Source organism: Chroicocephalus ridibundus, chromosome Z, assembly GCF_963924245.1.
Source record: "Chroicocephalus ridibundus chromosome Z, bChrRid1.1, whole genome shotgun sequence".
Lineage (NCBI taxonomy): Eukaryota > Metazoa > Chordata > Aves > Charadriiformes > Laridae > Chroicocephalus > Chroicocephalus ridibundus.
In genome coordinates, this window is record NC_086316.1 from 70,289,385 (window position 1) to 70,316,818 (window position 27,434).

General features: G+C 39.3%; 2 protein-coding genes across 5 annotated transcripts in view; one reads left to right on the top strand and one right to left on the bottom strand.

Moving 5' to 3' along the window:
• Positions 1–225, bottom strand: part of NNT (nicotinamide nucleotide transhydrogenase) — a 46,224-nt gene extending 45,999 nt beyond the window's left edge. The window contains exon 1 of the mRNA XM_063320513.1: positions 125–225. The gene's annotated coding sequence lies outside the window, so the exon portion shown is untranslated. The remainder of the gene's footprint in view (positions 1–124) is intronic.
• PAIP1 (poly(A) binding protein interacting protein 1) lies at positions 185–27,353 on the top strand. 4 transcript variants are annotated; one of them, XM_063320525.1, is made up of 12 exons: positions 185–314; positions 1,758–1,881; positions 5,303–5,469; positions 12,118–12,306; positions 15,840–15,952; positions 18,638–18,749; positions 20,011–20,136; positions 22,246–22,352; positions 23,841–23,958; positions 24,090–24,144; positions 24,756–24,849; positions 27,000–27,353. In XM_063320525.1, exons 3-12 carry the CDS (start codon positions 5,374–5,376, stop codon positions 27,091–27,093), a joined length of 1,104 nt encoding a protein of 367 aa, XP_063176595.1. In that variant the 5' UTR covers positions 185–314; positions 1,758–1,881; positions 5,303–5,373; the 3' UTR covers positions 27,094–27,353. The 4 variants fall into 4 exon arrangements, with proteins under 4 accessions (XP_063176595.1, XP_063176594.1, XP_063176591.1 ...); XM_063320524.1 differs by lacking the exon at positions 185–314 and adding an exon at positions 318–716; XM_063320521.1 differs by lacking the exons at positions 185–314; positions 1,758–1,881 and adding an exon at positions 2,416–4,130.
• The last annotated feature ends 81 nt before the right edge of the window (positions 27,354–27,434 follow it).

Sequence of the window (27,434 nt, forward strand, 5' to 3'; positions counted from 1 at the left end):
CCGCCCCGGGAGAAAGCGGAGGGGGCGCCACCGCCCCTCCCCTTCCTTCGCCTCGCCTCCCTTCCCCTCGCCTACCCCCGCCCGGCCCGGCCCAGCCCAGCAGACCGGGGACCCCCGCACCCACCAGCCGTGCCGCCGGCGCCGGCCCCGCCGCGGCACTGACCGACCTTGGGGCGAGGCGGGAGAGGCGGCCCGGCAGCCCCGGGGGAGGTCCCGGGGGAGGCGGTGCCGGGGGCGGCGGTGCCGGGGAAGGCGGTGTCGGGGGAGGCGGTGTCCCTGCCGGCCAACCCGGAAGGAGTGCGGGGAACGAGGAGGTAGGAGCAGCAGCGGCGGGCCGTTACGTGCCACCTGCGTGCCGCCAGCAGCTCGCACCCCTGCCCGCGCCTCAGGCGGCAGCGCGCGGCTGAGGGGCGGCCCCGCGGCTCCCCCCCGCCACCGGGGCGCCTTAATCGCCGGGCCTGCGCTCTGCCCCGGGGCGGCAGCTGTGGGCTTTGCCGAGGGAAACTGAGGTACCGGCGGCGGGGCTGAAGCCGCCGCAGCCGCTGAGGGAGTTGCCGGGTGTTGGGCGGCTGGCGGCAGCAGCCGGCGCCTTCGTCCCTCGGCCGTGGCGGGGCGGCGGTGAGCGGGGCGAGGAGGCGAAGGTCGAAGCGGGCGACTGGCGAAGGGACTTCCCGAAACGTGGTTGTTTTCCCGTAGGCAAGCGCCACGGCGTATAGGTGGTATCCCTTTGTTCCTGTCGTTGTTACTTGAAATGTGTAATAAAGCAGTGATCTGGTGTACGTGTTGGTCGTGGAGTGGTAGATATAGTACGGGAGGATTACAGAAAAAGAGGAACTGGCAACTGTATGAACAATGTATGAATCGATAAAGAGAACATGCTGTTAAGCAGGCGGTTTGCTGGTCTGCCTGTCTATATTGTCTTATTTCACGTGATCTGTAGTTTCTACTTATGCGTTAGGTTTTTTTATTTGTTTACTTCTGTAACTTCATGCAAAATACACCTTGCTGGTGGTGTCACAGAGCTTCCAGTCTCACAACTAATGAATCACGACTAGAAGTCAGGCACTGAAAACATCAGTCTCTGAGAGTAATTAATAGGATACCCTACTACTAGATTCATCAGACTACCGTGCTTTTAAATAAATTTGTCAGAAACATTCTGTTTAGACTTAGAGCTATGTGCTTTATATTTTGGTCTCAGTGACTAGTGCAACAACATGCCTCATAAGTATGATAATGATCAATGTAAATCCAATTATTAATAATACATTCAGTGTTAAAAGCTAGAACCAGCCCTCTTGGTTTTTCTAATTAGAAATACTTGGTCTGCATTAAAAAAAAAAAAAGTTCTTGTGTTCTGAATAGTTGACAAAGTTGCAGTCTGGTTTCTCAGCACCAGGCACTGCAGGTGTGTGCAGTATTGCTTTTGAATTAAGTTTTATACTATTAGGTAACATGCTTAGGTCAAAGCAGGTAACTCCTCTAGTGGTTATTTATAAGTGGTTATAACTGCATTTGGCGAAAGTTTTAATCCAGGCATTGGGTGCTTAGGATATATCTTGCTAGCTTAGCTAGCTCAGATTTTCTGCTGTTTGGTCGCAGAGGATTGAAGTAATTGACAGGACTTCAGCTACTCATGTTAGAATATTTTAAGCAGATTTTTAGACTTTGTCTAAAGGCGTTGTAGGTAGTATTTGGGGATTGTAATTTTGGATTTAGCAGCCTGAAAGATTCTTTTTTTGTTTGTTTTTTGTTAGTTTTAGGTGTCTGCACTGGGGTGGAGAAATTGGGTTCCCAACCAAACACAACTGCTCTTATGCAAACTTCAGTAGTGCACCTGTAACAAAAAAATAGATCTGGGATCACATTCCTCTCTAAACAGTAAGTAGTTGCCAAACATTCATTACGTTGAGATAATATAGAACATCTGCTAAATGAAAAGGATTCACATTTATCACCAAAGGTGAAAAGTTGTCTCTTCAATAATGGTAACCTGAGGTGTTTAACTCCTCATAGGCGTATACCTTAAAGAGTAAGTTTTGCTCTCTTGAAAGACTGGCATATTAAAAAGTGATGCCAGTATATAACAATGATTTTCTTAAAGCCTCCGGGTCCTGGGATCAGTGATTGAGAATCTCAACTGCCTTTTTGACATTAATGTAAGCTTTTCATTCTCTTCCTGGTAAGATAAAGTCTACAGATGTTATTAGAGGTCACACTATAGGCTTTAAAACTGGAGCTGAAATAACACAAGAACACTGAATATTTTTAATATAGTTATTTTAGTAGCTAATTTGTGATCTTTAAAGGATTGGTAGTACTGCTTAAATCTAGTTTTAGTAATTGTGTACACAAGGGAAGTCTTTTTGAAGACACATCAAAGTCTCCTACATTTGCTCTCATTTCAGTGGCAGAGTATAGATTTGTTAGTTTACCAGCCTTCACTTTCAGGAAGGGTTGCCTAGGAACACTTTTCCCATGAGCCTAATTAATTTTAACTGTGTCATATTTACTGTCTGGCCAACTTTGTCTCTCACCAAAAATCAGTCCAATTCATGGGGAAGAAACAAATATTTTATGCTTCCCAATTAGTAACTAAAAATGGTAAAATGCAATAATAAACCAAATAAGAATATAACTTCTAAAGGCAGCATTTTACAATACAATTGGATTTTTTTCTAAATACAAGACAGTGCTATTCCAATTTTTTTATAATGTTTCCTACATACTTGCATGTTTTTCATCCCCTTGTGAGTGATGGACAGAGCTTGACCCAGCACCACACAAGCCTTTAACTTTGGCTGTGGCAGGAGCAGGTGATGAGGCAAGGGCGGCCCGGGCTGCTCAGGCAGACAAAACACAGATGTGTCCCCAGCAGGACCGGCTGAGGTGTGTGCTGGGCACCCCAGACCTCGGCCGCCTTCCTCGTCCTGAAAGCGGGATGTCATTGAGGGCTTGCAAAGCAAGGCTCTGGACTGAAATTGAGCAAAAATAGGTGAATTCAGTTGTGAATGGACATGTGAATTGCATTGTTGGCAGTTAGTACGATCATACTAGGAAAATGCATTACATGGACAGTCTGACAGTCTCCGTCAGTTAGTTCCTGTTGGCATGGAAGGTTTTAAGGGTGAAATCAGAAGAGCATTTGTTATCACATCATGGATAAATTATAAATGAAAGTACATTATTCTACATTTATATTGAATAGCCCTAACAGTACAATACTGTTGTCACATTGGAGGCTTAACTTTTTTAGCTTAGGTTTATAATTTAGCCTGCAGGTCTTCCACAGGCACCCCTTTCTTGCCGGAACAGCAGTCTGTGCAGAGCGTGGTGCGATGCACCCGCAGCTGCGGGTCTCCTGCCAAGTGCAGCTGCAGCCTTGGTCCCGTTAATGGTCACCTCGCTCAGTTCGTTCTTGTAGGGAAACAATTGCCAAAGAGTATTGTCTTTTTTTTTAAATTCCGTTTGCAAGCTTTCGCGGTTTCTGGGGGAGGCCGTACCTCCTGCTCCCCCACAGCCGGCTGCTGACACACACACACCGTGTGTGCGCGCCGACTCATCGGTTCTGAATACGTGAGGTTGCCAACGCGGCTCCGAAGCCGCGCCAGAGCTCCCCCCTCCCCGCTCCGCGGTAGCCCAGCCGGCCGGGCCCGGCGTGGCCAAGGCCGCCCCTGGGCCGCGCTCCCCGGTCGCTATGGCGACGGGCGCGTCCAAGCCGCGAGGGGGCGCTGTGAGCCGCGCCCGGCCGCGACCATCGCGGCGCTGCGCGCGGGGGTGAAACTGAAAGTGAAGGGCTCGGGCCGCGGCGAGGCGGGACCGCTCTGCGCCCGGCCTGCGGCCTGCCCCGACGCCGGCCACCTCCCATGAGCGCTTGAGCCGCCCCGGCCTGAGCATGTCGGAGAGTTTCGACCGAGCTCCGGGTGCCGGCCGAGGCCAGGGCCGAGGAGGAGCCGCTCCCCTCAGCGGCATGGGCGCGCCGGAGTGGAGCGGCGGGGCCCGTCCCGGGAGCAGCGGTTCCCACAGTTCAGGCTCGTCCGAGGAGCAGCAGCACCAAACGGGCGGCCTCTTCCCGCAGCAGGAACCATTGCGGCCTCCGAAGACGGCGCCGCTGGGCACCGGAATCACAGGTATGGGCGCCCTCCCCGCCCCCTCCGGAGGCCCCCGGTGTCGGAGGTGTCGGGGAGCCGCCCCCTGAAGCCTGCCGCGCTCCGCCCGTTTGCCCGCACCGCTACTGCTCCTGCTTCGGTTGTCGCTCCGACCCACCCCCTCGCTCCCGCCTCACCCCTGCCGTCCCACCGAAGCTCGAGACATGGCGCTTCCCCACCACCTTCTTCCGGACGGGCCACCGGGACGCGTTCTTTTTCCCACCCCCGCAGCTAGGGGCAGACAGGTCACCGCGGCCTGAGGGCCAGCGCTGGGCGCACCCCGTGCACCTGCACGGAGGTGAGCCGCGTAGGGACACTTGCAGCTTTCCTCAGAAGAGCGGTCGTGTTTCTGGGTTATGGACCGGTGCCCAGGTAAAGGTGTGATGTTGTATTGCAGTTGCTTGCAACATCTCTCTGTCCGTTTCCCCCTTTTTGTGCCCTCCTGTCAGTGTGTGCGCTTTATCCATCTGTTAATCTGACCACAGATGGCTTTAGCCTTCCATTTATTGAAGAACTCCAGCCTAAAGGTTGGGCAGAAAATAACACAACATAAACACAAAGCATTGTTTGTTGGTTAGCTTTTTCAGGTAGGTATTAGGTTCTGTTTTCAATAAATTTAGGAGTTAATCTACATTTGAAAAATGTGGAAAATAGGCATTTTAAAAACTCTCTTTCATTGGATTTTGGGGCAAACAGTATACGAGAAGAATGATGGCTAAGTGCCTTTGAGGATTATGTTAAAAATTAGTGTTGTTAATAATTAGTGATGTCTTCTACTTATTCATGTTTAGAGTCTTGTGTTTGTATCTGAAATTATGAAAAGCTCACAAGACGAGCACGCATGCCATAGGCAGATTTACTAGTTTCCCAGGTTAGCTCGTTTAGAAAACAAGTTTTCATGGGAGAGAACTCTTTTTTTTTTTTTCCTCTATTTCTTTTCTCTCCCCTTTCTTTGATCACCTTCACGTGAACATTATTTTTACTTTTTGTCAGAAAGACATCTAGAGTTTGCTAAAGTGAAAACTTTATCTATATTTAAGAAAAACAATATATTGGAAGTAAATTTGAAAGTATATTTATAGTAAAATTATATTTGAAGTCCAAAAAATGATGTGTTCTGTGTGAATACATACTAGTTAACAAAACCTTTTCAGAACACCTGCAGCAGACGGGAATTCCATCTGGATCACAAGACAAAGTTTCAGTTCCTGATTCTGGACCAGAAATGGCTGAACCTCCTGCGGTAACGTCAAAGCTGTCTGTTAAAGCACCTGAGTTTTATCCATCAGGATACAACCAGAACTTCAATCAGAACTTCACGGTGAGTATTTATCTTCTCTTCTTAAGGTATGCCACTTCGCTTATATGCAATTTAATAATGGTTTTTTGAGATCTTGTTTATCAGATAACTTGAATGCTGCATTTGCTGAAGAGATACCAAAAATTCTGATGATAACCTCCACCGTCACAGTCAGAACATTATGTGATAATGTGTGAATATTATGGTGTACATGAAAGCCTTTAGCGTGGGATGTTTTGCTAAAGCTTGCTGAGATAATCAATGAGGAATTTGGTTACACCAAGTATTGATTACACCCAACATCAGAGTAAGATGACTTTTTGGCTACTGCCTCTGTTGTAGTTACAGCTACACTGCATTTTAAGTAAAGGCTTTTCTGCACTTTTATGCAGAGTTCAAAGGTTTTTGAAGCAAGTGTGTGAGAAAGCTTGAACTTTAGCTTTTCTGAGCACAGGCTTTACCTTTCGTAAATTTACAAATAATGAGTATGATTGGCCATGACTGCTTAACTTAGTATACCATCATGTGTCTTTTAATTCATTCAGTGGTATTCTATCACCAAAGGGCAAAAATGTAGGGTTAGGCTCATTCCTAGCAGTTACCTACCCGCATACTTAATAAGAAATATATTTGCAGACAGACTAGGGTGATCTCAGATCAGTATTGTAGATGCATCGTGTAATGAAAGTTGTTACTTCTTATTTTCTACTCCATTGTCTTCCACGTTACTGCTTTAGTAATTCTACTTCTAGGGAAGACCCATATGAATTCTTGGAATATCCTTTTGTTATGCAAGCAGCCAAGCTCTGGTACTATATATAAAACAGGTGGGAACTGTTACTTTTACAAATACAATCAAGTGATAAAAAACAATTATACTGAAACAAATACGTTTTTAGTAACTTACGAAAAATACTTGATTTCAATGCTGAATATGGTGGTTTAGTGTTTTGAATTTTTTTCCTCACCAGTAAAATTGATGTTATCTTAATGTTACCAGCTTTGCCAGCTTACTGAATAGAATTACCATCCTGGATAATACAAGCCCATAGCCAATATGCAACTGTTAACAGAATGCCAACATGAACATGCTTGAGTGAACGGAGAATCTAGGGGAAAAATAACTACTTTGTGCCAGTACATGTTACATGTTTTCTATAAATAAAGGATTTCTGTTTCAAGACCCCAAAAATGACATTTGGAATGGCATACATAATGCATACTTATAATTACAAAGTTTTGAGGCCAGCAATGTTGCTTTTCAGCTGTTTTGCAAAAACACACGAGCATGTGGGTGTTCCTGGGTTGCTATGTTGTAGGAATATGCTATGAATGTGACTCATCTATTAATAAAAATATCTCTTAAAATGATAGCAAAACTTAGAACTCTTATTTGGAAGTATATTGCAGGGCCCTTAATCTAATCAGAATATACAAGACACAGAATAGCAGTGTTTCAGACTTTTGTCCTCCACTATTACAAAGTTTGTTGTTTTGTTTTGTTTTTTTACTTTAATGACTGAATTAATTTCATAATCGGGTCTCACTTTCAATAGAAATAAGAAATTTAGCACACTTACACAGATTTTGACCATGAGTTTTAAAATTTTAATCAAAGCAAAGCTTTGAGAAACTTCTGGTTTTCTGCCTAAATACTTTATAGTTTTCATTTATAATGTTCCTTGGAATTTTTAAATCTGAAAACTTGCATTTCTCTTATAAAATACACAGTGGATTTGCTATTAAGCATTTGTTGTTTTAGAAATAAAGTGTTAATTTCTTGTTTGATCATATATTATTTTACTTACTCTATGTGTCCAGATAACTTTTCATTATTGTATTAGGTAATTTCCAGTTAGTTCTGACACTCAAAACTATCAGTTTTGATAGGTGAGATGGTCAGGAGGTGACTGGCAACAGCCAACACGGCTTCACCAAGGGCAAGTCATGCCAGACAAATTTGGTGGCCTTCTATGATGGGGTTACAACATTGGTAGATAAGGGGAGAGCAACAGACATCATTTATGTGGAATGATGCAAAGCGTTTGATACTGTCCCGCATGACATCCTTGTCTGTAACTTGGAGAGACATGGATTTTTTTGGATGGACCACTCGGTGGATAAGGAATTGTCTGGATGGTTATTTTGTATATGCAACAATGTTTGTACCTAGATTTGCAATAATTTTATTGTAAACTTGCTGAGTGCATATAATCCGAAGGGGAAAAAAACTTGTTCCTAAGAATTCTGAAGAGAAATCAAATCAGTAATAAATTATTAGTGACTAGGTTCCCAAGTGGAAACATTGTGAATATTTGTCAGGTATAGGAAAGTGTTAATGAGCACATGTACAAAAGCAGAGCCCAAGAGCAGATTTGGCTCATAGATCTTTTCTATAAACTTTCTGTGTTTTATTTTTACGTAAATCAGAGGAGTTCCAGTACCAGTTTAGCCTTTTCATTGTTATGCCTTTAAACTCATGAACTGACTCTTAGTAGAAGAAAGACATATCTATAATCTTCAAATTGGTGACTCTTGTTGTGAATAATCCAGGATCCCATCCTATAGCTACCAAACATAAAGGAGAAGGATTAGACAGTGTTGGCTTGACTGAGAAATCATTTGAGAATTTCTAGTTGACTTTCATGGCTTTGAATCATAAATTTGTAATGAATGTGCAAGCTTATAGCCTCCTGTTACCCAGCAGCTGTTTAAAAATAATCAAGAGATTTGCTTTGTTTTCCTTTAGTTGATACAGTATATTGTGCTGTCCTCTCTGTTAAATCTTAAAATCTACCAATGAGAAATGCAAATGATTTATGTCTAGAAGTTATTGGGCTAAATTTAATTAGCTTGTAGAGTATCACATGTTACCAATTCACCAAGATACAATTTTATTATAATTTTGAATTATTAAATTTTCTCTCCCATTTATTCTGTTCCCTGGCATAGTTACTAAAACCTAAACTGCTTTTGGAGTTGCATATTTACTACAGGTAGATGAATGTGGTACAGAGTTCAGCCTCTGTGTTTAGCCTCTTAATTACAAAATGGGAAGAGGAGTATGAATACAGGGACACCAGTATACCAAATGGTATTGGGGCCCCTTCCAAAACAAAGATATTCTCCTCCAAGATTGAACTCTTATCAGGTGAGCATAAGTGGAAAATACCTTCATCTCTGCTGAATGAGGATCTCACAACAACGAGATGGCTGTCAGAAAGAGCAGCTTTTTTCACTAGCTACAGCAATTGCATTCCCTGCAACCTGTCTGCAGAGTTTTCAAACAGGTTGTTAGGAGAGATGCTAGTTCAGCGTTATGTGATTAAGCTGCAATTGTTGCACAATAATGTCATAGTTCTGTGAAACAAAATAGTTTAAATTTATTCTACAAAACTTGTACTGGGCTATTTGAAATTACCTAGTAAAAGTTGATTTCATTTAGAGAAATAGAATGTTTAGCAAGTTACACACAGGCCTGTTAGTCTTTATTCTTTGGCTTTATAAGCTCCAAGCTGTTAATTGTAGAATACTTTAGGTTGAACTGGACCTCTGAAGTTCCTGTGCTCCAGTCCCCAACTCAAAGCCAAACCAACTTGGATCAGGTTGTTGAAGGCTTTGTCCATGTGCATAGTAACAATTTGCCACCATTCCTGTAAACCTGTATTTTTTTCCTATTTCTGATGGGCAACATTAAGTAAGTTTGTCTTCAGTAGTATTCTTTGGGCATATATTCTACTTGATTAAACATCATAGGAAATCTTTCCGGTTTTTCTTTTGTTATATTGATGTGTTCCCCCATTAGCTTAAGTTGTATACCTTTATCACATAAGTCTTTAAAGAAATTTAGAAAATCTGCTTTTTTCCTCACATGTTCTTCATAGGTCATTAAATTAATGTCAATACTTGATTTTCAGCAACCTGTATCTGTCTTTCTCCACAGTTCATATCTAGGTAAAAATCTTTCCCAGATCTGTATTGGTTAACAACAGAGGAGAGACAGGTATTTAGAGGACAGAAAGTCAACATCCCTTCATTAAGGGAGGTGATGGGGCAAAAGATAATGTAATTAAAACCTTATCAGTGTATTTATGTCCACTAAGGAAACAGTGTTCTATCATTTTTAGCTCAACTTTTCATTACAGTAGATATATTGTAAACCTTTTTCTTACTAAATAGTAGATCAAGTGAGAATTCTGTTATGCTGTATGTTACCCTTATGTCTTGAATCGCTAATTGTTCCCCTGAATGGAAAAGGGGAAACAAAACCACCATTTTTAAAAAGTGAAAAAAGGAAGACATGGAGAACTACAGACCAGTCAGTCTCACCTCACTTCAGGATCATGGATCTATGCTAAGGCACATGGAAAATAGGGAAGTGATCGGTGACAGCCAACATGGCTTCACTAAAGGCAAATCATGTCTGACAAATTTGGTGGCCTTCTACAATGGCATTACAATATTGGTGGATAAAGGAAGAGCAACTGACATCATAGGCCTGGACTTGTGCAAAGCATCTGACACTGTCCCATGTGACATCCTTGTCTCTAAATTGGAGAGACATGGATTTTTTGGATTGACCATTCGGTGGATAAGAAATTGGCTGGATGGTCACACTGAAAAGAGTTGCAGTCAACGGCTCCATGTCCAAGTGGCAAGCAGTCACAAGTGGTATTCCTCAGGGGTCAGTATTGGTCCCAGTGCCGTTTAACATCCTTGTCGTTGACATGGACAGGGGGATTGAATGCACTGTCAGCAAGTTTGCCGACAACACCAAGCTGTGTGGTGCGGTCAACACGCTAGAAGGAAGGGATGCCATCCAGAGGGACCTGGACAGGCTTGAGAGGTGGGCCCGTGTGAACTTCATGAAGTTCAACAAGGCCAAGTGCAAGGTCCTGCACCTGGGTCGAGGCAGTCTCAAAGATGGATATAGGGTGGAGGGAGAATGGATTGAGAGCAGCCCTGTCAAGGCCTTGGGTGTGTTGCTGGATGAAGAGCTGAATATGGGCCTACAGTGTGTGCTCACAACCCAGAAAGCCAACCACATCCTGGGATGCATCAAAAGAAGTGTGGCCAGCAGGTTAAGGGAGGTGATTCTGCCCCTCTACTCCACTCTTGTGAGACCCCACCTGGAGTACTGCGTCCAGCTCTGGAGCCTCCAACATAAGAAGGATGTGGACCTGTTGGAGCGAGTCCAGAGGAGAGCCAAAAACGATCAGGGGTCTGAAGCACCTCTGCTATGAGGACAGGCTGAGAGAGTTGGGGTTGTTCAGCCTGGAGAAGAGAAGGCTCCAGGGAGACCTTATAGCAGCCTTCCAGTACCTGAAGGGGGCCTACAGGAGAGATGGGGAGAGGGACTCTTGATCAGGGAGTCTAGTGATAGCATGAGGGGTGAGAGTTTTAAATTGAAAGAGGGGAGATTTAGATTAGATATTATGTAGAATTCTTTACGGTGAGGATGGTGAGACACTGGAAGAGGTTGCCCAGAGAAGTTGTGGATGCTCCCCTGGAAGTGTTGAAGGCTAGGCTGGATGGGGCTTTGAGCAACCTAGTCTAGTGGGAGGTGTCCCTGCCCATGTCAGGGTGGTTTGAACTAGGTGATCTTTAAGGTCCCTTCCAGCCCAAACCATTCCGTGAATTATAAGTCATTTCTTTAGCTGTCCCTCTTCACGCTCCTGGTTGCACTTCCCAAAATCTATGAGATGCATTTCACAGTTCTGTGCAGTGTGACAAAGTGAATTATTTGTACTGTGTTACTAGAAGTGACATCACAAAGTATGCTGCTTCCCTTTGCTATTCCCCTTCTGTACTAGCATTATAATCGTCTAGAACAGTATTGACTTCAGATACTACTAGCTATATTCATTTTCTGAATGGACAAAATTAGCAGCCTTCTGTTCCATCAGCAGGAACATAAACATCAATAAAGTGGTGTTGTGCAAGCTTATCCTTTCTTTAGGAGCAGGTGTGTTTACTGCCTGGTTTTTAAGATCAGTAGCTGCAAATTAATGCACTGCTGCTTGAATAATTTCATTTCATGCCTTGTAAGCTTTCATCCATTGCCAAGAGATGCAAATTTGCTGACTTTAAAAGATCAGTTTTCCTGACTATACTGTCTACATGGGAACACTACACTGTATTTATTGTATTTCTGTAGTGTCGTCCCTTCTGTGTATTTTGGAGCACTGTACACTCTATGTAAGCCCAAAATACTTTGTTCCAAATTTTCAATTATTTTACCTTCTGCAGTTGCTGTGTCTGCAGCACAGTTTGTGTGTGCATCATGAATGGGTGTTGAGCTTCAGTTTGGTAGTTTTATTCTTAGCAGATATCCTTACTTACTAGTTTGTTAGTTAATCTTGCACCCAATTTGGCAAGCTGTTTGATTTTCTTTTTAATCTGTGTTTTGATGTGTTTTGCTGGAAGACCCTAATCTCTATAAAAACATGTTACCTAGTTCTTAAGATAAGGCTGTTGCAGCTTTCTGGTACATTGAGGTTTATGCTCTATAAAAATGTTGAAGTGTATTCTGTACTAAAGATCACTATCAAGTATGTAGAGACTACTCAAGACTAAGGGCTATATGGTTACTTCTGGAGATAGCAGTAAGTATCATAACATTCTTTTAGGTTCCTTTTAAATAGTTTGTATATTCTTTCACTGCTATAGGATTCTTCCTATGAAGATAGATATGACGGCTATCTGACTTTGGCAGAATATGTACAAGACTTCCTAAATCACCTCACCGAGCAACCTGGTTGTTTTGAAACTGAAATAGAGCAGTTTGCCGAAACACTGAATGGCTGTGTCACTGCAGATGAAGCTTTACAAGAACTTGTTGAACTCATCTATCAGCAGGTAGCTTGTGTATTCTGTCTTATAACATGGATATTATGCCTCTGTTACCTGATGTCCAAGACTTGCACACCAGTGTTATTTGTTATGTAATTGTTATCTCCATAGTATTTGAATAGTTTGATTTTTTTCTTTTTAGACTGAAACATACAGGGAAAGATTTTGCTCAATAAATTGAAATGGTAGCTCAAGTGGATGGTTGATAAATTCACCCAATTTACTCTGTTTCCTTCGTTGTGTATTTGGATCTCCTGGGTCACATAATAAAGCTGAAATTACAGCGCTTATTTAAAGGGAGTTATATTTTAATTGCTGTATTTATATAGTATTGAAGAAACTCTTAAGCCATGTCAGAGTTATACATTTTTATTCCATCCTGCAAAAAAATTTCTTCATAATACTTAGATAATTTTAATTCCTTATCAAATTTATACCTACTGTTTAATTCCTAATCAAATTTATACCTACTGTACACATGACCCTTTGGGAAATGCTCCTTTATTTACAGGCTTTTTTCTTCATTTGGAATATACCTATTTCAGAACAGCATAACTGGAGGAGAGTAAAGTTTGTCTAATGGTAACTAGGTCCGGTCCCATTGATGGCCATGGAAATGAGGACAGAGACCTTGCGCTGAACTCTGTACTAATTGGGGGAGCCATTGGAAAGAACAGCTTAGTATGTGTTGCTTAGCAAATGAGCTGCTGTTACTGTCTTTTGGGCTTGCTGCAGAGAATGAAGTCACGCTTGTGCTTGCTATTTATTGCATTAGGTGTCTTTCACTTTCCTGGGTTGGTTGCTGTCAAATTCTACATTGAAGAATGCAAATTCTTACTTGTCTTTTAAGTGAGCTACTTGCACAATATTTTAATCTGGGGTATGTAGAAGCTGCCTGACTGTTTGGTCATTGTACAGAACTTTAGAGTCTCAAGTTTCTTATCATCATATGGAATTGATGCACATTTAACTCAGAACAGTTTAGTTACACGTTAAGATTAATTAAAACACAATTGTGCTGTATTTGGCAGCATCATTTTCCCATCCTTGATTTGAACACATGGAGGATAGTTAAAAAAAGATTAACGCATTCCATATAATTTTATTGGAAAGAAAAAAAGAGGAATTTATCCCATTTTAAACTTCATATATGCTAAATACATTGACTTGCATTTAACGTTACGTCTTTAATGTTGCCTCTTCTTCTCTCCCCCTACTTAGAAACAAGTTCAGTGTTAGGGTTAGCTGTGCCTTCCTCAACTAAGAAGCATTGAGTGTTATCAGTCTGAAATTACATGAAAAATAAAAGATAGTGCAAAAAAGCTGTACTAGTATCCAAAAGCATCCTCCAATTTTAGTTTTGTTGTTTGTCAGGATAGGATAGTGTTTGAGTGTAAGTCAACTATGCTTATTATTCTTCTGTCTTGAGCAAAGGCTCAAGTGTTTGTGTTTCCTGGCTTATCACAAAATAATTAAAGTTGCTGAAGTGTACTTATAAGCATCTTCTTCAGTGATGTTAATTTAACCCAACTGAGCTGATTTACAAATGCTAGGTTTCTGCACGCAAAAGATTAAAATGAAGGAAACCCAAGTCCTGTACAGTCTTCCTTTCATCTGTGTGTCAGGTATCTTAGCCTGTCTGTATGAATTAATTCTGTCCTTCCCCTGTTCTTCCTAATCCATTTATATCTCTGGACAGAGTGAAGTGCTGGTTGTTCTCCAGAAGTTGAACGCTCTGACTGTATAGCTTAACAATCTTGACTGTTGTATAGTTAACACAGTGGATTGTTCCTGTTACAGCAACTGAAACTTCTCAAGATATGTATTGATAGATTAGCCTTCATACTTAGGTTGTGACTTTTTTGAGTCAGAGAGAAACTGAGATTACCATCAACAATAATTCAGGGAAGATGATATTGCATTGTAATGATTGGTTATTAAGAACGTGTAAGGTGGGGGTTTTTTGGTCTGTGTGTGCTATGCCAGGTCATAAAACTTAAATTGTTTGAGTATGTGATGCAACTACAAACTACAAATACAGACCAACTAATTAGGATGGTAATGTTTAAAAAATACAGATGAGGTTTAAAGAATTTGTGTGTGTGTGTGTGTGGTGGTTTGTTGGGGTTTTTTTGTTAAGAAAGAGAAGTGAAATTTAAGTGATGTGTTTTGCCTTATAAAAAAGGGGGCACCTCTTCTAGTCCTAGCAACTGATTTAATTAAACCACCAAAAAGCTCATTAGCTATTTCACGTGTCTCTTACTGGAAACTAAATTCTATCTGACTACCGTAATTACTTAAACTTGTTCTGTCTTCCAGAGACACTTTAGTTTTTTCCAGCGACTTCATGCACATAGTACAGTTATATTGAGTGCCTATTTTTATCTGCCTGTTGAAGGTCACTAGGTATAACACATTGACATCCTAATGGCAAGATGCTTTTTTCAAATATGTTAGAAGCAGAAGTGTGCAAGGACATCTATAGTGCTGGTGGAGGATCAAGATGTAAAAGGAATGTTGAAAAATGATAAAGCTACTGGAGAAGTTTAGTGAATTCTTAGTATCCCTGTTTTCTTTTTGGCAGAGATGATGAAGTTATTCATACCAGAACCTCTTTTCACTGAAGCTGCATCTGAGAAACAATCTCAAATTCAAGCGTTGTTAGAAGAGAGTTCAAAACAAGTGAACAGTAATAAATTGGCAAAATAAGGGAATATTCTGCGTTAAGTTCTCAGAGGTTTAATGTAGACACTACCCAATTCCCAGTTACTCTTTTCCTTCTCTTGACATTCTGAAGTATCAAGTTTAAAGCAAAATATTTTTCAGTGTATAACTTACGTGTGAAATTCCATTGCTATCACCTCGTTTTAGATGACAAAAGTGTAAATGTTCAACAGTGACAGGACTTGTTTTAGAAAAAAGTACCCATCAAGAGCTATTAACTGTAATGATGTGGTTTTAACCTCTGAATCAGGTGTTTGCTATTCTGCAGATTGCTGGAGCATGTACAAGTATTTATCTTTACTTGCCATGTTCTTGTATTCCTTCCCTGGGCATTCACTATTGCCAAAAATAGATTCTGGGATAAGTAGCTCTTGGACTGAATGAAGGTGACTCTTTTTTTATTTTATTTTAATGTACTTACTGTTTCATAAGAGAGTGCATGTACTTGAAAAAGTGTCTTAAAGTCCACAGTTTGATTTTTTTTTTTTATAAACAATTTGCAAGTGACTTTCAGACACTCTTTGGTTGTAGGTCACAATGGATAAGTAGAGTTGAGGGTACACAGCATAATGGAGGCTGTTTTCTTAAAGCCACAAAATCACAGTGTAACGAACTTTTAAGTGCTGAAATGCATATAGCAAAGTGTTCATGAGATATAAAAATTAACATGACAAAGAGTAATTATTAATCTTCTGCTCTTCAGTTGTCTAATTAACTGTTGTTAAACAATTTTCAAAAAAGCTTTTAAAGATATATCCTGATCGCCTAATCATGAGTGTTGTGAATAATTTATTTTTCTACTTTTGTTTTGGAAGGCCACATCTGTCCCAAATTTTTCCTACATAGGAGCACGGTTGTGTAACTATCTATCTCACCACCTAACCATTAGTCCACAAACTGGGAACTTCCGACAGTTGTTACTTCAAAGGTCAGTATCAGCATGTCATTTTAAGCCTGTTACTTTCTCAGGTTACATGTCTTCCTATTTTGTATGTAACTCTTAATGTCATGCGCAAAGAGGTATATATTTAAAATAGAAGTTTAAAGTGAGCAAATGGATAGTGAATACATATATTTTTAAATATTTTAATATTTTAAAATATGAAAATAGGACTCCATTCAGAGTTCTGTAGGCTCTTTTGAACTGAGTATCTTATACTGATCCCAAATTACAGGGCAAATTTGAAAGCTAGTCAACTCTAAAAGTATCCTAAATGAACATACATGTACTGTCCTTGTCCTTGGAGTCTTGCCAGGACTTATTTTATTGTCGTTTTTTCTTTAATTACTTTTCTGTCTGGAGTTTCTGTATAAGGTTTATTGATTGATCAGCTAACTGACTTTATGAAGTAGTTGTGTAAAATGCAGAAGGATAAATTTCTTCAATTTTCAGTTATTACAGAGTTCTGTGGGCTTACAGGTTTAACAATGATTAGCGTTCACAGTGGACAAAAATGCGACGTTTTTTAAATGGATATATTTCCTTTTAAATCTCAGTGCATGGTATGTTAATGAGTAGTACACTTGAATACTTCATAATTTTTTAGAAAATAGCCTTTTTCTCTTTAAGGACTTCTGGATTTCTAAGCTTTGGGCTTGCTTCTTATTTTAAGTTTCACTTAGTCCACCTCTGTTTAGGAGCAAAAGCACGATAAACTTTCAACAGCAGTACATTCTGATGATCTTTTATCAGGAATGGTACCTTATGGAGAAGCTGAAAATATATATGTTTTTTTTTTTTTACCTTGTCCCAAAGCAGATGAGCCTTTTTGCCTTCAAAATTATCATTTTCACCTTCTGTTTTTTTAACTATGTTTCTTACTTGAACATGAAGGAAATTGCTGTTAATGTTGGATTACCTGGTTCCTGGTTTTTGAAGCCAACCCAATAGATAACATTCATTTTAGTACCCTGAGGCCATGAATTTAAAGTTGCTATTGCTAATATGGATGGAATGGGGTAGGGGCAGAGGAGGATAAACACCCTAACAATATGACCACAGAGAGCTCCTCTTCTGTTTCTCAGCTTAAGTTTCTACCTTAAATTTTTATTTCAGCAACTTAGATTTTTCAGTTTCAATGGTGTTTCTTAATCCATTACATAACGATTGAGAATACCTTCCTCTTATCTCAACTATTTTTTAATTCTGTTTTTGAATGTCTATGAGAACTTGTGTATTTTTGTTGAATACTAGAAAAACTATGTTGCTGCCTTGTGATCTTTATCCTCTGTATATGATTCTATAATTTAGATATAACTACAAAGACTCATAGAATGCTTTGGGCTGGAACAGACCTTAAAGAACTTCTAGTGCCAACTCCCCTGCCATGGGCAGGGACGCCTCCCACTAGACGAGGTTGCTCCAAGCCCCATCCAGCCTGGCCTTGAACACCTCCAGGGATGGGGCATCCACAGCTTCTCCGGGCAGCCTCTTCCAGTGTCTCACCATCCTCACCGTAAAGAATTTCTTTGTAATATCTAATCTAAATCTCCCCTCTTTCAATTTAAAACTCTCACCCCTCATCCTATCACTAGACTCCCTGATCAAGAGTCCCTCTCCCCATCTCTCCTGTAGGCCCCCTTCAGGTACTGGAAGGCTGCTGTAATGTCTCCCTGGAGCCTTCTCTTCTCCAGGCTGAACAACCCCAACTCTCTCAGCCTGTCCTCATAGCAGAGGTGCTCCAACCCTCTGATCATCTTCATGGCCCTCCTCTGGACTCACTCCTAACAGATCTATGTCTTTCTTATGTTGGGTGCCCCAGAGCTGGATGCAGTACTCCAGGTGGGGTCTCAAAAGAGTGGAGTAGAGGGGCAGAATCACCTCCCTCGACCTGCTGGCCACACTTCTTTTGATGCATCCCAGGATGCGGTTGGCTTTCTGGGCTGTGAGCACACGTTGCTGGCTTATTTCCAGCTTTTCATCCACCAGTACCTCCAAGTCTTTCTCCTCAGGGCTGCTCACAACCCCTTCATCCCTAGCCTGTATCCATGTTTGAGACTGCCTCAACCCAGGTGCAGGATCTTGCACTTCATGAGGTTAGTATGGGCCCACTTCTCAAGCCTGTCCAGGTCCCTCTGGATGGCATCCCTTCCCTCTGGAATATCAACTTCATCACGCAGCTTGGTGTCATGAATTATGCATCACTGTCACTTAAAATGGTGAAATAAAGAATTTATTGAATAAGTGTAAAGACATCTAAGACAATGTGGGCAGTACCGTGAAAGGGGCATAATGTCTTTCAGAGTATATCTACTTTATTCCCGTGGACATCTGGCTGTCTGTGTGAAACTTCCTATACCCATATTCTAATATATAAACTGTGTAACTGTCTCTTAATTTTTACACATTGTGATTTGCTCCGTTTCATTTTGCTGTCCCGCGTATTTCAGTGCTTGAAAACATAATCATGTGATCATATGTATTCATCTCAAAGGACAAAAATCCACTATGTCTTTGTGAAGTCCTCTCATTTCTGTCACAAATCATACTTCCCAACATTCAGCATTTAATAGTTTTAAGGCAGTTCATAAGTTCTTAGCATTCAGTTAAATAAGTAGCATGTTATATGTTGGAATATCTACAGATGATACAATTTTGTTTTTATTTTTACAGGTGTCGAACAGAGTATGAAAACAGAGATGAAGCCACCAAAGGAGATGAGACTACTCGAAAACAATTTCATGCCTTTGTACTGTTCTTAGCTGAGCTTTACCTTAACCTAGAGGTAAGAAGAATGTTGCATGTTAGGTGGTTCTTCATTAATTTTTTGTGGTGTTTAGGTAAACACTGAAATAGAATGTAATTTGAGGTATTTTTCTAAAGGGAGAGGGCAATAAAGTAAAAGAACTTTAGAACAGTTTCATTATAATGTATGTCCAAGAAACGGATAAAGAAAGAAGGACAAGATCATTAGAAAAGAAGTATGTAAAGATCAAAAAAAAAAAAGTGTAAGAATTCATAAAAAGAATCAACCATAAACCACCTTTGGAATGAAGCTTTTGGTATTTTGTTTTGACTGGCAAAACCCCCAGATGACTACACTTAACCAAATAGGAAATGTTACAACCTAGCAGAAGCAGATCAGCATCAATAACCCATGTAATTCAGTATTCAGCCACTAATAGGAGCTACTATCAAGCCCTTGAGGAAGATGTGGAAATCCTCAAAATGAGCAATCAAAAATGCAGACCCTTAAAGATTTTTCTTCTGAGGGTTGAGTCCTTTGGTTATGCATGAAGCATGAAATCTTGTATTTAGAGGTTTTTTTTCTATCTGTGATATGTACGAAAAAGTGCATGTACACATAAAAATTCTTTGACTCTTATACCTGTGAGTTCAGTAAGTTCACTAAGTGTTGTAGTGTACTTAAAAATCTATTGTTGACTGGACTATTTCAATGGTTTGACTTAAGCAGATACTATAAAAATGTTCCACTGGCATACGGAAAGAAAATAATACTCTGACTCTTCCATTTTTGTTCGTAAGTGGGCCTTGAAATCTGCTTTCTGCTTGCGAGAAGTAAAAAGGAAGATTTGCAAAGGGTTTGGATGAGGAGGAGTTACCCAGTTCTGTGCAGCGTACCATTTATTTTTAAAGCATTTTCTATAATTTTTTAACTACCTAAAGAATGCCTTCTAGAAGTAAGCCACTACAACTGTAGAGAATACGTAATGTAGTACGGGAAAGAGCATGGGGTTCTGGGAATTTTATATTTTGTGGACCACTTGCCAGGCATTTAGTAGCTTTTATTTGCGATTTATTAGCAAAATGCTTGTCATGCATTGTTATGTATATGTCAGAATTGTAAGCATATTACTCAAAGTCTGTGTTCTAAAATAGTTACAGTATTTGTCATGTTCTTCCAACTAAAGAGCTCAACTATGTTGATCACAAACCAAATCATACAGCATTTAAGACAGAAAACGCAACTAAATTAATTTCTAAAACTTAAGTCTTTTAATTATTTTTTTATATTTATTTTGCAGATTAAAGGAACAAAGGGACAGGTAACGCGAGCAGAAATTCTTCAAGAAGGCCTTCGGGAATTACTAAATGCGCTTTTCTCTAATCCTGTGGACAGTAATTTGATATGTGCAGTGAAACTGCTGAAGGTGAGACAGTAGTTGTAAAGAAAAAAAAAAAATCAAGTTTTTTAACCTTCCTACCTGTGGGAGCAGTGGGAGAAACTGCAAATGAGGAGTGTTTATAGGGTCTTATGCATTACATAATAAGCAGAGCAAGCTGTACTTTTCTTTTTTTCTCCTTCTGGCGTGGGAGAAAACTGTAATCAACTGGAATGAATTGTGGTATTTTGGGTATGTTTTCTGCTCTGAAGGACACTGTGCAGTTACGGTCTACCACTTTTTGCAGCAAAAGGTTCTTGATATCCGTTATTTCAAACTATATTGTCTGCATCATTACTAGTGTAGAAATACATATACTTCTCTTTCACGATGAAAACAAACCTCTTTGCTCTTAAGTTTTACTTTTTCTTTAAAAAATCGTTAGCTTCTGTGCAGGGAGAAATTTATCTTTTCTAGCCATAGTTATGCCCATAGTTGAGAAAACACAGTTTATTTTAGGAATGAAAATTAAAAGCTAAACCATATTTTTCTGGAGTTTTGTTTCCGTTCTTTTGTGGTTGGTTGGTTGGTTGGCTTAGTTTTCCTCATTCTTCCCCCTTCCTCCCACTCCATTATTTTTCAGACTCTTCTATCTTGACTTCCAATTCTAGAAGCTTCTTTTGATACGGTGAATAGGGAAGAGAGGCTTTACATCTTCCAATTTAAACCCTTAATTTGAAGTTTGGATGTTCAAGCAGGTTGCTTCATAGCAAGTGTGAGGTTGGGTTCAACAAGCACATTATCTCCTACGGTCACTCCTTATGTTGGTAGTGCTTCCCTGAGGCAAGGCCCGCTGAAGGACCTTTCAAAAAGGCAGTACACAAATCAGGAAGTTTTCCAGTGCTGGTGCGGGTTTTTATAATTGTTCTCCAAAGAAGATGGAGGTTGTCTCACTATTTTTATGGATATTCTTGGAATATTTATTTGGCTTCACAGCATCCATTCTAAAATAAAAGACAGTGATCTAAATTATTCTATGACACATTGCTAAATCTGAAAGGTGTTACAGAACAGAGTTTCTGTTGTTTTTTTTTTTTTAATGCAAGTGTTTTCTGTTGTCTTATAGTATCTGCTTTTGTTGGAATACGTCTATAGCTAGATTGGGTTACCTCAGGAAACCTTGCTTTCGCTACTGAAGCAATAAGTGTCTCCTGTTGTCTTTTTCATTCAATATAGTGATAGCGAGAGGTATTTCATTGTTTGCTTTGCAATATGTTTATTTTTAATTAAACCTTCTTGGTGCTACTATCTAATTATCTATGATCAAGGTAGGACCACAGTAGAAAACTGAGAATACCAAACAAGTGCTAAGATGCTTGCTTTTTATCTTTGCATTTTATTCCTTTGTATCATGAGGTGCCATTCCAAGCATTTTGGATCATGTAATATTTATGCTGAGTAGATCGGGAATTGCTATCAGCTGTGATCATAGTGGCAAACTAATTTTTTCTGATTTAATTCCTACTATGCAATTATTGAGCAATGAAGGTACCAATTCTTAACATAAAAGACTTTCATGCACAGCAGTTCCAGACTGTCCGCTGCTGAAGTTCTCTCAGCAGCAGCTTCAGCCTCACAGATTTTATGTATTAAAATTCAGGCTGGCTGGGTCAGATAATTCCTGGCTTCTCTTATATATACCCAAATGAAATTCTTTGGCATGTCTGATACTAGCTAAGTCGACTGAAGTGTTTCTAAAGTTTATTAAAGTATTTGTTATTCTCAGGTAAGCTGGTGGCATCATCTGCAAAAATAAGGTCTCCTTTTTTAAATAAAGTAAGATCTGACAAATGTCACTGAATAGTTGTTTCAAAATCATATTTCAGGACTGAAAGTAGAGAAGTAGCTGTGACCTTCTAGGTAACATAAATATTGGACATAGAGCTACCACACTATCTATAGTCTACAGTGAACGATTTACGAGGTCTATGAATCTATGTAGCAAACAGATGTAGGCAATTGGGAGCTTCAGCCCTCAGGTAGTCACACTATGCATCTAAACATTATGAACTGTTACAGAATGTCTTCTGTTAACAGCTTATTAAAGTTTTGTAATTTTCTTTAAAAAAATTAAACCAACTAGTCCCTTGTCTTCAGTTGACAGGCTCAGTTTTAGAAGATGCCTGGAAAGAAAAAGGAAGGAATGATATGGAGGAAGTGATACAGAGAATTGAAAATGTTGTGTTGGATGCAAACTGTAGCAGGTGAGAAGATAAATTTATGTGCAATGTTTTGGTTTTTATATAAACATCTTAAAAATCCTCAAGAGTAATGAACATGTACAAAACATTATCTTAAAAACTTTTTTTTTTATGAACAGTAAGGTGATATTTGGGTGACTTCCCATGTTAAAAAAAAAAAAAATATATATTTTTCAATTAAGAGGGCTTGGGGGTCCTTTGGGTTTTGGTTGTTGGGGTTTTTTTTTAATTTTTGTGTTTTATCTTTTAACAGAGATGCATGTTCCACTCCAATGATTTACTTTTTTAACCTTTTAGATCTTGAAATCTTTCGTAAGTGCTTTAGATTCTAAGTCCAAGAATCTATATAAAGAGACAATAGTGGCAATATCTCATAGTTTATACTTTTAAATCTGAATTTAACAGTATTAAATATACACAAACAAGATTAAATATGTAACAGTATTAAATATGCACAAACAAGATTAAATATGTAACAGTATTAAATATATAAAAATCACTATAAATGTAACGGCAAAATGGAGTATCCTTTGTGGTGTGGTTTTTGGTGGGTTTTTTTTCTGGACAGCATATTTTTTTTGGCTGGGTCTTACTGCAGTCTGGAAAAAAACAAGTGGTTGGCTAATGTATTCTGCTTTCTAATTTGCAATCAGCAGCGTGCATGAGGTTATCTGATTCTGCTGTACTTCATCCTCAGCTTCTTGCAAACTTACTAAAAAGCTCTAGAGGGTTCAGATGCTGTGATCTGATCTTTTGCCATATGGAGGGAGGCCAGCAGGTAGCTCATAGCATCTGCGGTTTGTAACTGAGCTGCCCACAGGGAAGATGAAGAAAATTTTGCTTCAGGAACCAGAGAAAATTGATAGTGCAGGCCAAGACTTCAAAGACACAGGAGCACAAACTTATTTTAATAGAGAAAACAACTGAAGAATTTATTTATTTATTTATTCCTTAATGAAACTTTTCTCCATGGCCTTGCTTAGAAGAAAGCAGTTTCTCTTATTTTAGGGATTAAATGGGTGGTGGTACCTAATGTATTGGAGACATTACTTCTCACTGTTGACTGCAAAATTTTAGTGGGATTAAGAAGGCTAAAGTTAGGAGCACAAATTATCTGGAGATAAATTTGGAGATCATCCCTCTGTTTTTCCCAGTACTATCCTTTTCTCAGAAAAGGATTTGTTTCTCAACTTGTACTGCAGGTTTGTCATCTTGATAAAAACTATAGTAATTTCTGTTTCGTATAGGCTTCATACTTTACCACAGAGGAATTGGAAAGGGTGAATGTCTCATAATTGACACATAAAGCATCTAGACTTGCAGGGGAAAAATTATCCCAAAATTATCTGCAAACTGGACCAAATTTTGTCCTTTTTAGAGCTTTGCAGTGGCGGGGGGGGAAGGAATTTATCTAGTATTTGCAAGATAAGAGCCCCATTTCTTGCTTAGCAAAAAACATTCTAACCTTTGTAGTGCTTCTCTTTATTTCAGAGATGTGAAACACATGCTTCTTAAACTAGTAGAACTGCGATCAAGTAACTGGGGTAGAGTTCATGGAAGTTCTCCACATACTGAAGCTACCCCTGAAAATGACCCAAACTATTTTATGGTAAGAACAAACAGACACTTCAGTTCATTAATTTAGTGAATTAATTTGGTTAATAGACAATCACATTGCTGAAAACTACAAACAGCTGTCTCTCTGAACACGTATAACTTTCTGTATAACTTTATTCTTAGAATGAGCCAACGTTTTACACTTCTGATGGTGTTCCTTTCACTGCAGCAGATCCAGGTACATCACAAGCTTACTATACCTGTCTTCTCAGTCCTCTCCAGAAAGTTGTAATTCAGTTTATGTCCTGTTGAAGTACATAAAATGTTCTGCAAACGTCTGAAACTTGTACAACTTAAAAGACAAAAATATGTCTGAATTCCTAGCTTTGTGTAACACTTGCTTTATTCTGCATTAAAAGAAGGTAAATGTTTGAAATAGAGAATATGTGTTTGAGTTCATATAGTTCAGAATTTGTGCCATGGTCTTCAGCACTTGGTCTCTCCAAGAGGCCAGAAATCTTCAAGTCATCTTTTGTTTGTCCGTTGTTGGTAGCAAAAGGGTTTGTGTCTTCCTTGGTTTCTTTGTTTTCTGTAATGTGAGCACAATGTGACATGACATCATTTGAGGTAGAGACATCTGTGACTGCCTTTACAGTTCTCTGGGAAGACAGGTATCATTCTTAGAGGTTGACTGATGTCCGGAGAAAACACTGTAGCAGGAGTTTTTTCTATAGTATGTTTCATGCCATTTATGATTTCATTAAATAGGCTATTTTGAAACTATATAGATGTATGTTAATTTAGAGAATTAGTGTTACATATTGCTCAGTCTCATTTTCACTTTGCCAGATTACCAAGAAAAATACCAAGAGCTGCTTGAAAGAGAGGATTTGTTTCCAGATTATGAAGAAAATGGAACAGATCTACCTGGATCTGGAGATCCGTATGTTTGCTTTTCAGTGATAGTTTTTTTTAACAGTGGTTGTTTTCACTGCAGACTTAGGAATCCAATCTTGACAAAAATGAAACTAAATAATATAATTATTATTTAGCTCCGCAATGGGTGTAAGTTGGTTTGTAATCACAAAAGTTAGAAACAAATTTTATACTTACCCACCTGAGTAAGGTAATTAAATTTCAGGTATTTATGCACATATACAAACATACTCTCTTCTGCATTTAAAAAAAATGAATTTGCAAGCAAAACGGAACACTGATCTTCAGGTGCTGGTAGTGAGACAACCTGAATTCATTCAACTGATGCGCATACGCATCCCAGCTAGACGTGATGACACAACCTTCAGAGTCTTTCAAAGGAAGGAGGTTGTTAAGTTTCCCTCCTCAGGATACGTAGTATTGCCTCAACTAAATGGCTATTCAGAAGTCCTAAAGAACAAGAAAAGCAACCTAATGGCAAAGGGGGAAGCAGTAGATGGGAATGTATCTGACTTTCTTACACTGGTTTATAAGAATTTAACATGAACGCAGTAAAAGAAATATGATCTAAAATAAATGCTCTGAGCTTTGTACTCACATGGTTGAAGCAGAATGTTCAGATCATGATTTGATACCTAAGAACATTTTCAGTGTTGTGCTTATGTATGATAAAGAGTGCTGGCCTGGATCAATATTGTTGTTAGTAAACTAGAAAGCCTTTAAATTGCACCCAGCTGATGGGAGTGGCAAGAATTTTGGAAGATAAATTAGAGATATAATCAGAAATCAACAAGCTCATACTGAGGGGGAAAAAAATACCCATGTGAACCTCTATGCTTAGATGAACAAATTAAACGCAAGATGGAAACAGACAGCAGTTAAACATAGCAAATCCGAAGAGTGACATGTGGAAGACTGAGTCAACCTTCATGCAAGGTGACTGTGGAACCTTCTTTGTTGAAGGCTTAAGAAAAGCTTAGACAAACGTATGCTGATCCTCTGCCAGCTATTTCTCATGACTGACATCAGGGAGAAGGGTCCTGTGTTGAGTCCCTTCTCAAGTCTACACTTCTACAAGGAAGAAGGAACAAATGAAATAAACATGTAGACCGCTTCTTCAATGCGCAATGCTAAAGAAAAAGTACTTTCCATACATGGTTCTGTGGCACTTGGTGTGCTTTTATGTGAAACATACCATTTATGGCCTCTGTACAGGTGAGAGGTTCTGACTCCCTTATTTGGAACTAAGGCACAGAAGACAATAAACTAAGCCCCTGAAATTAATGCACACGTTTTGAGTCAGTAGCTGCTGACTGGTTTTTTTTAAGGCTGTTTAGAATTATATACACTATCATGTTCAAGCTACAACTCTGTTGTCCTAGTTTGCAGCGATGAACACTCCAGATGAACCTGGAGAAAACAAGGAACACTCAAGTTACTTCTCAATAACTGTGGGGAGAAAGAAAGCTGAAGTCATGCCTGCCACATCCCAGCTTTACTTTGAAGCTTTATGGTAGTCTCCACTCTGTGCAATACTTAATATCCTTAATGGGATCCAGTCTTTTCTGTAACTTAAATAAGACAGATCTTTTCCGAAAGACTGGTTACCATATGATGAAGGTAATATAATGCAGATGCAATAGGGAGGTGAATTAAGATTGCTTTCTTTCATATATCGACAAATAGGAATGCAGGTTTTATATATAAATATATTCTTTGACTAGTGTGCAACCAAGACCGTTGGTGCAGTATTTGAAGCAGGATGTTGACCAACTAAAAATTAGGCTAATATGATGCTAATTATGGGATTTTTTTTTCAAATAGATCAGTAGAGATGCATTATTAAATTTTGGGAAGCTTGGAATGCATTATTGCATTTTCTGTCATCTCAGGAACTATTTATGTCTTTTAAACTGTGGACAGCATAAGATGATCTAAAGCGGTGACAAACACTGTAGCTATTTGTACATACCTATGCTGCTTTGAGGTTTCTGTTTATTTGTTTCCCATTAGTTTTTTTCCCCTTCATCCCATTTAAGAAAATGTCATAGTTAACTGCTATTTATAAAGTTCTGTTTTATTCTTGACATCTACATAAATGTTGCTGGAAATCTGTACATAAACTTAACATCTTTGGTGATTTTTTTCTTTTTTAAGGTATTTTGATGACATTGATGACGAGATGGATCCAGAAATTGAAGAAGCATATGAAAAATTCTGTCTAGAATCAGAACATAAGAGAGAACAGTGAGATGTTACACATTAATGTTAGTTTATTAAGCCAGTTCAGATAAGGTTAGAATACAGGGGGATACAAAACATTTGTACCAAAATAAGGAACTTGAGTTTCTCCAAGTACTAAAGTTATACAATTTCCATTTTGTTTAACACAATCTGCCAAAAATTGTAAACTTATGCCCTGTAACTTAAAATGTTGTGTATATATCATAGTTTATTTTATGTACAGGTAAATGAACAGTGTTTTGGCTGCAATAAAAATGACTTTGAAATTATCATAATGGGAATTAAAATTTAATGGGGAACTGTCCCATAAAATTTCCCTTGAGGGAGAAAGGGGAAGAATAACTTGAT

What these genes read in the sequence shown, in the direction of transcription:
- PAIP1 (XM_063320521.1), top strand. Translation starts at nt 3,896, where the DNA reads ATGTCGGAGAGTTTCGACCGAGCTCCGGGTGCCGGCCGAGGCCAGGGC. An exon ending in GCTGGGCACCGGAATCACAG is followed by an intron (nt 4,131 to 5,302) that starts GTATGGGCGCCC and finishes AAACCTTTTCAG; the next exon opens with AACACCTGCAGCAGACGGGA. An exon ending in ATGACCCAAACTATTTTATG is followed by an intron (nt 23,959 to 24,089) that starts GTAAGAACAAAC and finishes CTTTATTCTTAG; the next exon opens with AATGAGCCAACGTTTTACAC.